Raw genomic sequence first — 13,094 nt, 5'->3', positions numbered from 1 at the left:
CCCCAGGCGTGCACCCTCCCAAAAAAGCCTGGAGATGCACCCCCCGGGCAGACACCCCTGGGGCCAGCCCCCCCGGGCAGACACCCCCGATCCGCGCTCACCATGCCGGGGTCAATGCAAAGGCGGCCGCAGGAAGCTTACCCGCCACCGCCGCCACCCCACGCCGGCCAATCCGCCGCCGCCCTCACTTTGATTGGCAGCTTCTCGGCCAATGGAAAGGCGGTGCTGGGTGGAGGCGGGGCTCTCCGCGGCGCCTAGTTCCGCGGGCGCTGCCTCCTGGGAGCTGTGGTCCCCGGCGCTGTCCGGAGGTTACGGGTTCGAGTCCCGGCACAGCCGCAGCAGCGGCCGCGTGGATATATAGATAACAAATCATATATGTGGACGTGGCTGCACCTCCTATGTATAGATGTGCATGCATGTGGGTGTGCCGTTGCACCTGAAGGGCCCCTTCGGGTTGAGGTTCTGCGATACCTATCCCTGCACGCAGCCCCCGGGCGTTGAATTTTGGGGGTAAGGGAGGGCACAGGGGTTTGGGTGGCTCAATCCTGTCCTCCTCCGTCCTGGGTGAGCTGGGACCTTCCCCTCCCCGGTGCTCTCCCTGGAGGACAAGGTTGCAAGCATCTTGCCCACCTCGTCCTTATGCCCACGTCTTCCTTGCGAAAGAAACGGGCTCCCTTCCTGCATTTATCCCCTCGCTGCTGCCCAGCCGCATCTCCCTGTGAGCACCGGAGGAGCCGATGGTGGACGAGGCCAGGGCAGAGCCCGTTGGGTGCAGCTCGTCCCGGCTGACGGTGGGTAAGGGGCTTCAGGGCCCACCACAGCGCCAGCGCCTGCGTCACGGCGGGGGTCTGCAGGCATTTCATCCGAGCTCGGGGTTACCTCGGACCGTGACAGCCCTGCCCTGCAAGGAGCACCCAACGGGGTGTGGGGGGCATCTGTGGGTGCTAGTGGGTGCTCCTGGTCCAGGCAGGGTGCTGGTGGCCCCGAGGGGTTGCCATGGATATCGATCTCCCAGGCAACGGGATGCGCTTCCCGCTAGATGTCGCTTCCCGCCCGTGCCCCGAGCATCCCCCGTGGGTTGGGGTACCCAGGCTTGGGGGGTACCACGTCCCCCTGCCCTTCCCCAGCACCCCCCCAGAGCAGCCCGGGCATGCAGCCCCCCGTGTGCCCCCATGCCAGCTTTGGCCGGGAGCTGAGCAGCCCCTCCGCTGACGGCGGGGGGAGAACTCAGGGGCTGTGATTCCAAAAATTCTCCCAGCCAGCCCCAAGTGGCCTGATCCTGGCTGTCAGGTGCCCCCGACTGCGAGCCAAGCCAGGGTCCGGGGAGCAGCCTGCTCCATCACCTTTGCTGGCTGGGCAGAGCCTGTGCCCCACCCCCCGAACCCCCAGACCCCCCCAGCCCTTGCACGGGGGCGCAGCACTGGCCACAGGGTCTGCCCAAACTGGTGGCTGCGCCTCTCTGGAACAAATGCAGGGCCCCAGGATCCTCGCAGCCCCCACGGCGTCGGCTTTCAGCTCCGCCGAGACACAAAAAAAGGAGGGAAAGGTGGAAGATGGATGCTCAGAGCACCCCCAGCCCAGCCGCCCTCCCCCAGGACACAAAAGCCCCTTTGAGGTCTGATTTTACACCGCTCCTGCCGAGATGCCCAAATTAGCATCAGCAAAGGGAGCTGCTGCGACGGGCCGTTGTCGGTGCTGCTGTAAAGTCACTGAATTAACGGGGGACCCCGGCCCTGCGCCCGGCAAGGGGGTGCCAGACCCAGCATGGTCCCCGTACACACCGGAGCGATATTTCCTTGAAGGACTGGGGTTTGGCAGCCACACGGCACCCACTGAGCCGGAGCCCAACCTGGGACAACTGGGCTCCCACTGGTCCCATAGCTGGGGGACCCCATGGGCACTGCAGCTAGGGATGGACTCGAGGACTTTCCACCTCTGGGCGATGCTGGGGGCAGCTGGCATGCCTGGAGCTGGTCTGTGCCCATTTCCACACACCCCCCCCAGAAGTTTCCCATTTTGCACAAAGGCGGCGGCGGGCGGTGGCGGGCATTGTCCGGGCTGCATCGCATTACCCAGGGCTCCCGGAGAAATCACTTGTATTTCACGGTCCATTGAGCAGCTGCCTGTATATATTTTCTGTGTTGCACTTTTAGCATGACAAAAGGAGAGGGCCTGTGAACTCCTTGCTCTTCAGACCTCTCCGACACGTCCCCTGAGCGGAGCCCCCCTCGGTTAGCATAACAAACTGCCACGCTCCCTCCGACGTGCTCCGGCTCCCTCCCGGCCCTTTCCCCAGGGTAATTTAATGTATAGCTCAATATTTGGGCGTCTGGGTCGCTGGCGGTGGCGGGCGAGCGCGTGCTGGGGGGGGTTCGGAGGCAGGGATTTCGGCGAGGACGTCCTTCTGATACATCCACAGGGGAGCCAGCCTGGCCCCACGTCACCCACGCTGTGTTTAACTGGTCACCAGAAACACTGGTGGGATCTCGCAGCCCTCCGTGGGGAGGGGACCACGGCAGCAACGCCGGCTGGACCTGGCACTGGCTCCACGGCTCCGGCATCCCGATACCGAGTGAGCAACCGGAGTCACCAACTTCTGCGGTGACGCTGTGCATCATCCCCTGTCTGCTCCTGGAGCTGCAGGTCTCCAGGCTCTATTTTTGCCTTGAAATTTGACTTAAAGTCAGAAAACCGGCAGCTGTGGGGCTGGAGGGAGTCTCAGGACCAGCTGCACCAGCTGGGGCTGGAGCAACCAGTCAGTGCACTGGGAGCTGGTGGTGTTGGCTGGGTGTTTGTCCCTCCCGGGTCCCAGTTTGCTCGACCTGTCCCACCCGTCCCCCATCAGGGCCACCCCCGGGGAGACCTGTGGACCAGCAAAGCGGGGCTGGACCCGATTCCCAGGTCTGGGGTGGAAAAGAGAAGAGGGAGTGAGGGTGAGGGGAGATGTGCCTGTCCCCACACCAGCCAAGCCCAAAGCCGGGCTGCTCCTGCCTCCCCCCAGCCCAAAAGGGACAGGACATCGTCCCCTCTGGGGCTGGGACCCCCACGGGGCACTCCTCGCCTCCCACCATGGGAAAGGAGAGGGCTGGCAAGATAAAAGTTTGACCCACTGGGAAGGAAACACACCCCAGACACCGGGTCTTGTGGGGATTTGGGGGGTCCTGCAAGAAAAAGGGACAAAATTCTGCTCAAACACCAGCGGCGCGAGGGAGACCAGGCTGCAACACGGCTGGGGGCTTTGAACACCTTTAATGCGTGTGATTTTTTTTTCCCTTTCGCCTCATTGAGCTGCAGACCTCATCCTCCCGGTGCCTCGGGCTTGGTGGCAGTGGCTGTGTCCTTCCAGCTTCCCGGGGTGTCATCTCGTGGTCCGTGCACCCGTCCAGCACCAAGGTATGGGGGGGACCCCCGGGTGGGACCCCCTGGGCATGTCAGCCTTCAGCCTTGGGGCTGCTTATATGGGAAAAGAGGGAGGAAGCCCTTACCCTGGGGATGGGAAGGGCATCCGCACGGATCCTGCCCACGCTTCAAACCCAGCCTTGCTTTTCTCCAGCCTTTCTCGGGCACCCGGACCCCACGGCATCTGCTCATGTCACCTGTTAATGGGAGAAAATGGTGTGAGCCCAGGCCCAGCCCAGTGACAACCGGGGTTGAGTTCCCACAGGACGGCCAGGAGGTGACAGTGTCACCGCAACGCCAACTCCCTGCCCGAATAATTTCAGTCCCCATCCCACCGTGTGCTTGGGGACATTTCTATTAGGGTTTGGCTCCAGCCTCCTGCGGTGGAGATAGGCAGGAGTTTGGGGCCAGCATGTATTTAAGTGGTTGGTGACAGCTTGGGACATCTTGAAAAAGGGCAGGTGACAGCAGGAGCAGGAAAAACCACATCGCTGCTGGTGTCTAATGGAGAGAAGAGCTCCCGCCCAGGCAGGGGAGGGAGTTGTGTCCTGCAAAACTCCTGTAAGTCCATTAAGGCGATGCTCCTAAAGCAGTGAGACCTCTGGGGTGACCTGGGCACCGCTGTGGGGTTCGTGGGGTTCCCACCTCCCACCCCATTCCCGTGGGCTGCTCCAAAAGATCCTTACCGGGAGCCGCGCTTTGTGCCAGGTCGCTGTCCCCCGGCCATGCGGTGGCACCTCTTCAAGTCCTTGTTGCTGTCGGTCGCTTGTGGGGGGTCCCGATGTCCCGACTGTGGGGTGCAGTCAGCAAAGCCCCCGGTGCGCTGCCGGGCAGCTGCCTGCAAATGAACATACATGGCGTTAGCTGCTGCCTGCACCGGGGCTGCCATGCCACATCGCGGTGCACGCACCCCTCCCCTAATTCCAGTCTCCTCCTGCATTTTCCCGTCCTCCCCACGGCTGCATTTCCAACCCCCCCAAGCCTTTCCCTTACGCAGCTTTGCAGGGCCTGAGCCCGAATTTGCTCGTTAATTGGCCAGTCGGGGCGTCTTTGTGTTCTCCCTTCACGTTCAGCCTTCGGCGTTGCTTTATGGGGTGCTAAAGCTGCGCTGACAAGTGCTGCATGGCATAAATCCCCGAGAAGTGCCTGTTCTTGCCGGCTCACCCAGCCCTGATCCCCCACCAGCGCTCTGCTGGCTTTGGGGTTCAGGTCCCCCTCCCTCCGTGGTCTGCGTGGGGTGGGGAATCAGTGCAGGCACCCTCCTTTTCCCCGAGCCCCCCCCCGACCCCGAACACACTGACGCCCTCAGGGCTGGATGCACACGGGGACCGTGCATCCCCCACCCGTGCGCATGGATGCCCACGCAGGGCTGGCGAAGGCGTGAGCGCGTTTGCACGTGCTGAGATCGCCTGATGCTTCAGCGTGAATATTCCTCTCCGAAAAGCTCCTCCTCGATGCTTTTATGCTCGGGTTTTGCCAGAGCCTGCCTGGGCTCTCCCTCCGGGATACCGCAAAGATGCCGGGGCGCGGGGTGGATGCTTGATGTCGGGGAGGTCCCCCGCGAGGTCAAGCTCCCTGCAAACCCAACCTTTCCCATCACAATCCCACTTCAAACCCTCTTCCCGGATCTCCCTCACCCCTTGCCTGCGCTGACAATACCCCATCTGTGCCCCATCTCAAAGGAGCCTTGTCCGGGGGATGCAGATGCCTCGGATCCCCTTTTCCGGGGCCGGCTGCGTTGCTGCCGTACGGAATCGGGGCCACGCACGGGGGGGGGGGGGGCCCACGCTTCCCAGGAGCTTGGGGTTCACTGCGGTTCTTGCTCTGCCTCCCTGAGGCCAAGGGGGTCCCCGTCTGCCCCCCCCACACCTCCCCTATCTCGTGGGGTGAGACCACTTGAGCCGAACATCAGCGCAAGCGCCTGGCGTAAGGATGGCTGGGGCTGGGACGAGGATCTCAGCAGCTCAATCAGTGCGATGGGAATGGGAAGGGCTCAGTCCTGCTGCTGCACATAGCGTGAATTTAATTAATAGACCAAGGTGCTTTTTAGGCAGGAAAACCAGTATTTCTTATTTATTGACATGCTCAGCTAATTTCTCTTTTCCCTAGTGAATTGACCAAGGTCCACAGCTTATGGGGCAAAAACCAACCTGTTCAGATGTCCACCCTGACTTTCGCCGAGGTGCAGCGAGAGCTGCTGGCATCTTCTCCCTGCTCCAACATGGGGGCAAGACATGAGTGACCCCCTGGGAGCCCTGGGGCAGTTTGTGGGCCCAAATCTGGGTTTGTGGCACGGCTCGGCACCACTGGGGCAACTGCCTGGGGGGGAATAACCCCCATGAGATGTGGCTGTAATGGGGGAATTGGGGTGCCCGGGGGGTCCGCACTCCATCCTCCCCCGTCTGCCCTGCCCTCGCCAGGCTGGGAACAGCTTGAGTGTCCAGGCAGGGAATTCATTTAAATAAATTTCCATAGGGATTAATTTCACCCCTTCTCCAGCAGCGTGGCGGAGGCGAGCATAAGTGTATGTACATGAGAAAAGCTGAGCCTGTTTTGGGGGAGATGAGGAGGATGGGGGGCACCCTCCTCTCCCCGCAGCCCCATCCACCCTCGCTGCCCTTCATCCCTTCATTCCCAGCTTTGGGAATGTTTTGAGCCCCTCCTTGCCGGTGCACAAGCCCAGCCCGGTGGGTGCTCAGTGCCAGAGATGCTGGTCCCAAGCAGGGGAGATCATCGAGTGCAAATCATCCAGTGACCCAGAATTTCAAAACTTTCCAAACAGAGCTACAGTGAGCTAAGAGTGGGTGTCGGGTGGCTTGAAATACCATCAGGGAGAGAGATTTGGGCTGTGCAAGCCAGTGGGAAGAAAATCCAGGAGATTTGCCATGATCGAAAGCCCACGGATGCCCCCCCGCCTACCAGGAGCCTTGTCCCGGCCGTGTCCCAGTGCAGGATTTGCCCCACGGACACCTGACCCGGGTCCTTCTGCACCAAAAATCTGCGTTTTGCTTTTCGGCACTCCCCAAGCAGCATGCCGCTGGCACCCCGGGGGACAAAACCACGTCGGAACTGGGATGAGGAGGGAGGCGGCGGGGGTTTCTGCATCCACAACGATGGGCTCCGGGATGGGGGAGCACAGGCACGGGGCAGAGAGGGTGCACGGGGATGCCACCAGCAATTCTGCTGCCGAATGCTCCCACGCCGCTGAGTAATCCAGCCCACGGGTCCCCCCCGAGCTCTGCTCACCCGCAGTCCTGGCAGCCTCCCCCACGGCAAACAAGGATATTAAGGACTGGGAAAAATACCCCTGGAGCTGCCGCACAGTCCGGATGCTTGGAAATCCCAGGAGTTGATAAAGCCATGATTTTTTTCAGCTTTTCCAGCCCTCCTCAGGACCCCGGCACAGGGGACACCCTTTCAGCCAGAAGAAACGATAATCCCCCTCCCCGTTCAACGAGTGCAAGAGCATCTAAATGACAGATGCAGGTTTTTTTCCATTCTGCTTAGGATTTGGGATTCAAAGCATGAGACAGATTCAAATAACTGGGGTAAATAAATCAGGGCTAGTGAACACTTGGAAACAAGCAGAGCGATAGCTATTTTTGGCTGTCAAATTTGGGAGGTTTTAAGGCTCCTTCAGGGCACGAACCGCTGCAAGAATTCGTTACCACTGCAGCAAAATAAAAGCGCGGTGAGGAAGGAGAGTTTCCTTTCTCCTCCCGGGGAGATGGAGACGAGCAAACCCACCAATGCCAGGTCTGCCGGGCTTCTCGCACCCACAGAAATGCTGATTTTGGTCTCTGGGGTGGAAAATGGGGACCTTGGGTGATTCTGGGAGGGAATGTCCCTGTGGAGGGTCTGTCCCAGGAACCTGCCGTTGCTCCCAAGTGGAGTTTTTTCCACTGAGGATAGAGATAGCAGAATTAAACCCATTTCTTCGAAAATGCCAAGCGGAGCACGGAACGTCGGTGGGATTTTTGAAAACTAAAAAATACCCTTTTCATTTGGATTTTTTGCAGGAATCCCAATTTTTAAGTGACTCCCATGCCCCTTTGGGAAAGCGAGGCTGCCCGAAGGGCAGCTCTCACCGTGCGGTGCCAGCCCCCACCAGCTCGGGCTCTAAAGCACCCACCTCCCTTTCCGTTTGGTGCTGCAGCACCCGCTGGCACCCAGCACTGCCCCAGTGTCCTGCACCTCGTTTGCTTGAGTTCATTAAGGCTTGGAGGTGCAGGGAAGCAAGGAAAGCCTGCAGCCCTGCTGGTGGCTGGGCTCATTAGCATAATTTTGGAAGCCTGGGCTGCTGCACAGCTGGGCACGGCTCTGCCTTTAAACCACACGAGCTCCAGAGCTGGGCTTACAGGGGATGGAGACTGGCTTTTTTGGGGTGCACAGCGTGCCCCAAGCCCTCTTTTTTTGCAAGAAGAGGCTCTACATGCTGCACACCTCCTTTTCCCAGGTAAACGGCCCTTGCTTTGTGTCCCCAGCCTGGCTCGGAGCCCAGAACAGGCACCCGTGGTCTATCCCAGGGTGGACAGCCCCCATGGGTGCTGGGGACCTGGCCCCACGGGGCAGCACCCAAATAAAATGAGCTGAATTATAGTTTAAGGCAAAGCTCAGCATCAGCATGGAGGTTCTCTGCTCTTTGCCATGGAAACAAGCGTTGCTAAGGGATTGCTTAATAAGGAGTAAAATATTTTAAAAATCTAAGTTTATGTGGCAGCAGGATTGAACCCCCAGCCCTGGGGAGTGGATGGGGCTGTCGGAGGCTGCCCTTGCAGCAGCTCCCACGCACAGCTGAAAGCTCCGGTTCTCCATCCATATGGAGAAACCTTCGGCATAGGGAGAACTGGGCACAGGGCAGGGGTGCTGGGTGGTTTGGGGTGGCCATGGGCTCCCCGGCCACGCTGGCATGGTCCTGGGATCGCTCCAGCACAGAGCTGGGGATGTCAAGTCTGCAAGCCTTTAAGCATATATGTTATTAAACAGATTCGCAAAAGGGTCCCCAAGGGATAAAAACACCGGCACTGCCCCCTCAGAGCGGGTGCGATGCTGGGGTCTTGCACGGTGCCTCAGTTTCCCCTCCTGCATGACCGACGTGGCTGCTGCCGTCAGCACCCGCTTCTCCCGGCATCCTCCGTGGGCACGCTGAGCCGGCGATACCCGTTTAACTTTATTAATTTTATGGGCATGAGGAAAGGGGCTGGGTTGGGGGGGGGGAATAATACAAGCAGGGGCCACCTCTGACCTTGACCCCCGTCCTGGCTCCCCGCGGCAGCTGGGCCGTCGCGCCTTTGCCGACAGCTCAATGGGCGCTTTGTCTGCGCCCGCCGGCCCCGCGCAGCCCCGTCGCCCCCAATAATATTTATGGAGTCGGCGGTCACCTTCTCCCCTGCTCCCTGCATCTCAATAACAGCCGAGCTGGTGAGATCCAGGGAATCTGGGAATTTATAGTCCGGAGAGTTGCTGCTCTTTAGCCCCGTGGGGTGTGGAGTGGGGGATCCTGCCCCTCGGATAGCGTGTGTGCATGAATAGCACACCCCGGCTTGGTTTCGGGTGCTGTTCACAGCCTTCGAGGTTTTTTTGTTGTTTTTTTCCTTTAAAAAAAAGCCTGTTTAAAAGCAAACAGGTGGGGGAATTTTCTTGCTTTTTCCCCGAGTCTTGCAAAGCCGCTCTGCTCCCAAACTAGCTTTGGGGGATGGAAAAGGTGGTGAAAATGCAGTGCTGATTTATTTGACTGTGTTTCTGTTTGCTGTCCAATTCCTCCATCAATTAAAACAATCGAAAGCTCCTTTCCAAAGCTCCAGCAAAGAATATTTTAAGGTCCCTTTGCCGCAGATGGGTGCAGCCCCAGTAACCCCCAGCATGGGGGGATTTGGGGTCTGCCCTGGGCCCAGCAAAGTCCCCGGGAAGCTCCCTCAGCATCCCGGGCTCCATGATTTAAGCAAAGGCATTTATTCTGGAAGGGATTGACCAGGGAAACCTTAATATTTGGGGCAGAAAGAGGAGGATCGGTGAAGGCGCATGGCACAACGATGACCCCAGTTTGCTGGGATTTGGAAAATCCTGATAAAGGGTGACTTCTTGATGGGTGATTCGGGGCAAGAAGGGACCAGGCGTGAATCCAAGTTCCTGCAGGGTTATTCCAAACTCTACCGAAAACAGGGCTGAAGCAGTGGATCTCTGCAGGTGGGAAATTGGGCCAATGTGGGCTGGTTTGGTTGTTTCCAGATGCTCCAGCTGCACAGAAATTGGTCAATTGAGCCGGATGCTACCACCGCTATTCCCACATGGATAAGAGTGAGAGCCCTTCGGTGCGGATCAGATGCTGAGTGATGGGGAATTGCCAAGGCTCACGTCCTTTCCTGCTTCTGGGGTGAAAAACCAGCCTGGCCAGGATCCAGCAAATCCCCCAAATGACTCGCCAGACACCCAGGGACTGAGAGGGACAGCTCTTCCAACAGCCGGGCCAGATCTTTGGGGACCCAAAATCTCCCCCACGAAGTTGAGTTGCTCCCATGTGCCGGCCCCAAAGGCACTTGCTGCTCCATCCTGAAGAAACTGGATTTTGGGGCTGTTTCACCGAACTTCGGGAAATAGCCCACGGTAAATGAACCAAACTGGTCCTTGACCAGCTTTGCCATCATCTTCTGATAAATCCTCTAGTTTGGAGCAAACCAGCCCCTGGCTGATCTGGTGCGGAGCGAAGCAATCCTCCAGTGCTGACGGGTGTTTCTGTGCTGGTTTGGCTCGTCTTTCTGTTAATTGAGCTAGGAGGTAACGGGCAGAGAGGTGCCAGGATGCTGGGTATGTCCACAAACCTCCCTGTGTGGAAAATCGTCCTTTTGAGCTGTTTAACCCCAGAGCTGCAGGTACTGCTGGGCTTCAAGTAGGGTTTTCCCGGGGGCCCGGGGGGGGGGGGGCTCATCCTGACCCCCCAAACGCCAAACAGGAGAGGGGAAGACGGGGGATGCTGGGGAAAGCAGAGCCGTGATTTCCACGCACGCTGAGCTCCTTTATAGCCGATCCACCAGGGAAACTGCTACAACCCCCCTGTGCCCAGTGCACTGGGGCACCCCGGGGAAACACGAGCATCCCTCAGCACCACCCCCTGACCCAGCTTAAGCCGAGGCAGCTTCCAGCCTATTTAAAAGAGGAAACCAATTTATTTTCCCCCCTCCTCTGCTGGATGAGGGTCGGAAGGCTCCGTGGAGCATCCTGCTCGAGGCCGAGTCGTGTCGGCGCAGCCCGGAGCCGCCGCTTCCCGAGACCACGGCGCACGGGCTGGTCCTCGCTGTGCCGCGGAGCATCTCCCGTCGGCCTCGCGCGCACGCGGCTTCTTCCCCTTCCCCTTCCCCGGGGTTCGTTCAGGGAAATGCTGCGTGACACCGGCCCTCGAGCGCTGGCGGCTGGAGATGAATCTGGTGTGTCACCTCCTGCCGCCGCCCTCGTTCCCAGCCTGTGGAGAGGATGAGCGGGAGATAACACACACTCCCCTGCAAAGAGCAGGGCGAGCAGAGGAGGACGGGAAAGGGAAAGTCCTGGGAGGCAAATATAAATGGATTTTAGCGAAGCTGGAGCGGCAGAGCTCCTTTATGCGAAGGGTTTGTGTTGTTTTCCATGCAGGGCGAGAGCAGCCGCGTGCTGACGGGGCCGGGGGAGGATGGTTTCTGGAGATACCTCGGACACCGTGGGTTCAGTCCGGGTGGGAAACGTGGGGTTTTGCTGCAAGAGGAGGGTGCAGGAACGTGGTGGGGGCCCAGGGAGAGCAGAGGGCAGCTCAGTGGGGATGCCCGAGCAACGGCCGTCGCCGAACGACAAACCAGCTTGCAAAGGGACGGACCCACCGGGACGGGGTCTTGCCCGCAGCCCCTCGCCAGCCTCGTGCTCCCTTCCCGACGGCGGCTCGGCGAGGACCGAGGCTGGCGCAGCCCTCCCGGGAGCGAGCTGCCGGCGGGCGGGTGGGCGATGGAGGGTGGTTGTAACAAGCATCATTGCCGGCTTGCTGAGCTAGGCATAATTGTTGCAAAACCGCTGCGCACATGCTGAGCTTCATAATTATCAGGCTTGTCTGCCAGGCTCTCCCTTCCCCCAGCACAACGGCACACTTGATTATGATTATGGTGGCTAATTTTGTCTGGTGCATCTTAGGCATATGGGCCCCCACCTGCTCTGAATATGCAAACGCCGCTGATTTGCTCCTCGGCGGCTGCTCTGAGCCGGGGCCTGTGGGCAGGCGGGGAGGGGGAACCTGCCCGGCGCCGCGAACAAAGAAACCCCACGCGGCGGCACGGGCACAAAGAGCCGCCGGCACCGGAGCTGCCCGCGGCACGGCGTGGCGATGCCCGTGCCGGGCGAGGCCTCGGGGTTTGTTTTCCATGGGCAAGACGGAGCATCGAAAGCGTGCGGCGCGGCGTGCACGTAGAGCGTGGCACGCACGCGTATTCCCCCTATACGATCGACACCCTACGGACAACCCCTGCCACGCAACCCCCGGCGTTCGCCTGCTCCAGCCCATCTTTCCCCCATTGCCGTTGGATGCATCCGCATCCCGCGGCCTCGCAGAACCTTCCCTGCCCGCCGTAAGGTATTGTTTTGTGAAAGCTACGAGCGGGGTTTTGCTCGCGTGTCGGTAAAGCTCATAAAAGCATCCGCGCGATGGTGAAGGGCAGCTGAGGTGGTCTCGCGTCTGCCTCGCCGGGACCGCTGTCAGGGGCGCTTTGCCATGCTAATGGATAATTAGATAGGCAGACAGACTGACAAGGATCCAGATGGATGGATAGATGCCACGAGGATCTGGTGACAGATAAATAGGCAGATGCTAATGGGCAGCGCAAACAACAGCTTAGACTCCTGCTAATTCCCACTGTAATTTTTAAGCGCTCTCCGTCCTCCTCCCGCTTCTCCCCCCCGATCCCTCAATGCAGAGCTCTCACCAGCACATCCATCACTTATATTTATATTAATTTTTTTTTTTTTTTTGCACAGAAGTAGCATAAATGGTTTGTAAGGGCTCTATGGAATAAGGAGTAGCAGTGAGCCGAGGTGGGCATCGTGCAGGGGCTCAGGGAGGTGAAACCCCTGGGGTTACCCTGGGACCAGACCGAGCCGGGCTCGGCTGTTGGGGCGTCTCCATCCCTCCTTCCCCAACAGTGCCACCACCTCCCCAACGCTGATTTATTTTTTAATTAAAAAAAAAAAAAAAAAAAAAAAAAGGTTTGTCTCTTTTCTTCCACTCCCGAGATGGGAAGAAAATTGTGAATGGAGGGGAGGTGGCTGAGGTGGATTAGAGCTGGAGAGCCGCGGCCGAGCGGGTGGCGGAGACAAAAGAAAGCATCTTCGCTTGTTTTCCCTTGCCGCGGGGAATCCACGTGGCGGTTGCGGGAAGGCGGGGAAAGCGGGAAGGGGAGATAAATCCTGCTGGAAGGCTTTCGGCGGCACCCACACCGCGTGGGAGATTTATAGCCCTGTGCTTCGCAGCCACCTGCCTGCCATGGGTGCTGCTCACCTGCTCCGCCGGGCCGGGCTCGTTAGCGGGGACCCCTGCTTAATGAGATATGGGGATGCTCGTGTGACTGTAGACCTTTGGGTCTTTCCAGCTTGGCAGGGACCTCGCTGCCACCGTTGCCACCCCCTCCCGTCCCAGCCTCAGAGGGGCTGAGCCCTGGCGTGAGCTGGAGCCTCGAGCATCCTCCCGT

At 59.4% G+C, this 13,094-nt stretch overlaps 2 protein-coding genes across 2 annotated transcripts in view; both read right to left on the bottom strand.

Annotated features, from left to right (window-relative positions):
- The window catches only part of TMEM161A (transmembrane protein 161A), a 4,214-nt gene extending 4,085 nt beyond the window's left edge, over nucleotides 1–129 (bottom strand). The window contains exon 1 of the mRNA XM_010563219.1: nucleotides 102–129. Coding sequence (XP_010561521.1) covers nucleotides 102–104 — 3 coding nt within the window. The 5' untranslated portion in view covers nucleotides 105–129. The remainder of the gene's footprint in view (nucleotides 1–101) is intronic.
- A 508-nt stretch (nucleotides 130–637) lies between these two features.
- The window catches only part of LOC104829199 (myocyte-specific enhancer factor 2B-like), a 44,320-nt gene continuing 31,863 nt past the window's right edge, over nucleotides 638–13,094 (bottom strand). Inside the window, exons 10-12 of the mRNA XM_010563310.1 lie at nucleotides 4,086–4,237; nucleotides 2,832–2,903; nucleotides 638–785 (exon numbers count right to left, since the gene is read on the bottom strand). Of these exons, the coding sequence (XP_010561612.1) occupies nucleotides 638–785; nucleotides 2,832–2,903; nucleotides 4,086–4,237 (372 nt within the window). The remainder of the gene's footprint in view (nucleotides 786–2,831; nucleotides 2,904–4,085; nucleotides 4,238–13,094) is intronic.

This window comes from Haliaeetus leucocephalus, unplaced genomic scaffold (assembly GCF_000737465.1).
Source record: "Haliaeetus leucocephalus isolate CR32 unplaced genomic scaffold, Haliaeetus_leucocephalus-4.0 Scaffold164, whole genome shotgun sequence".
Lineage (NCBI taxonomy): Eukaryota > Metazoa > Chordata > Aves > Accipitriformes > Accipitridae > Haliaeetus > Haliaeetus leucocephalus.
The sequence above is the reverse complement of the archived record's forward strand: the minus strand, read 5'-3'. Positions and strand labels throughout refer to the sequence as shown.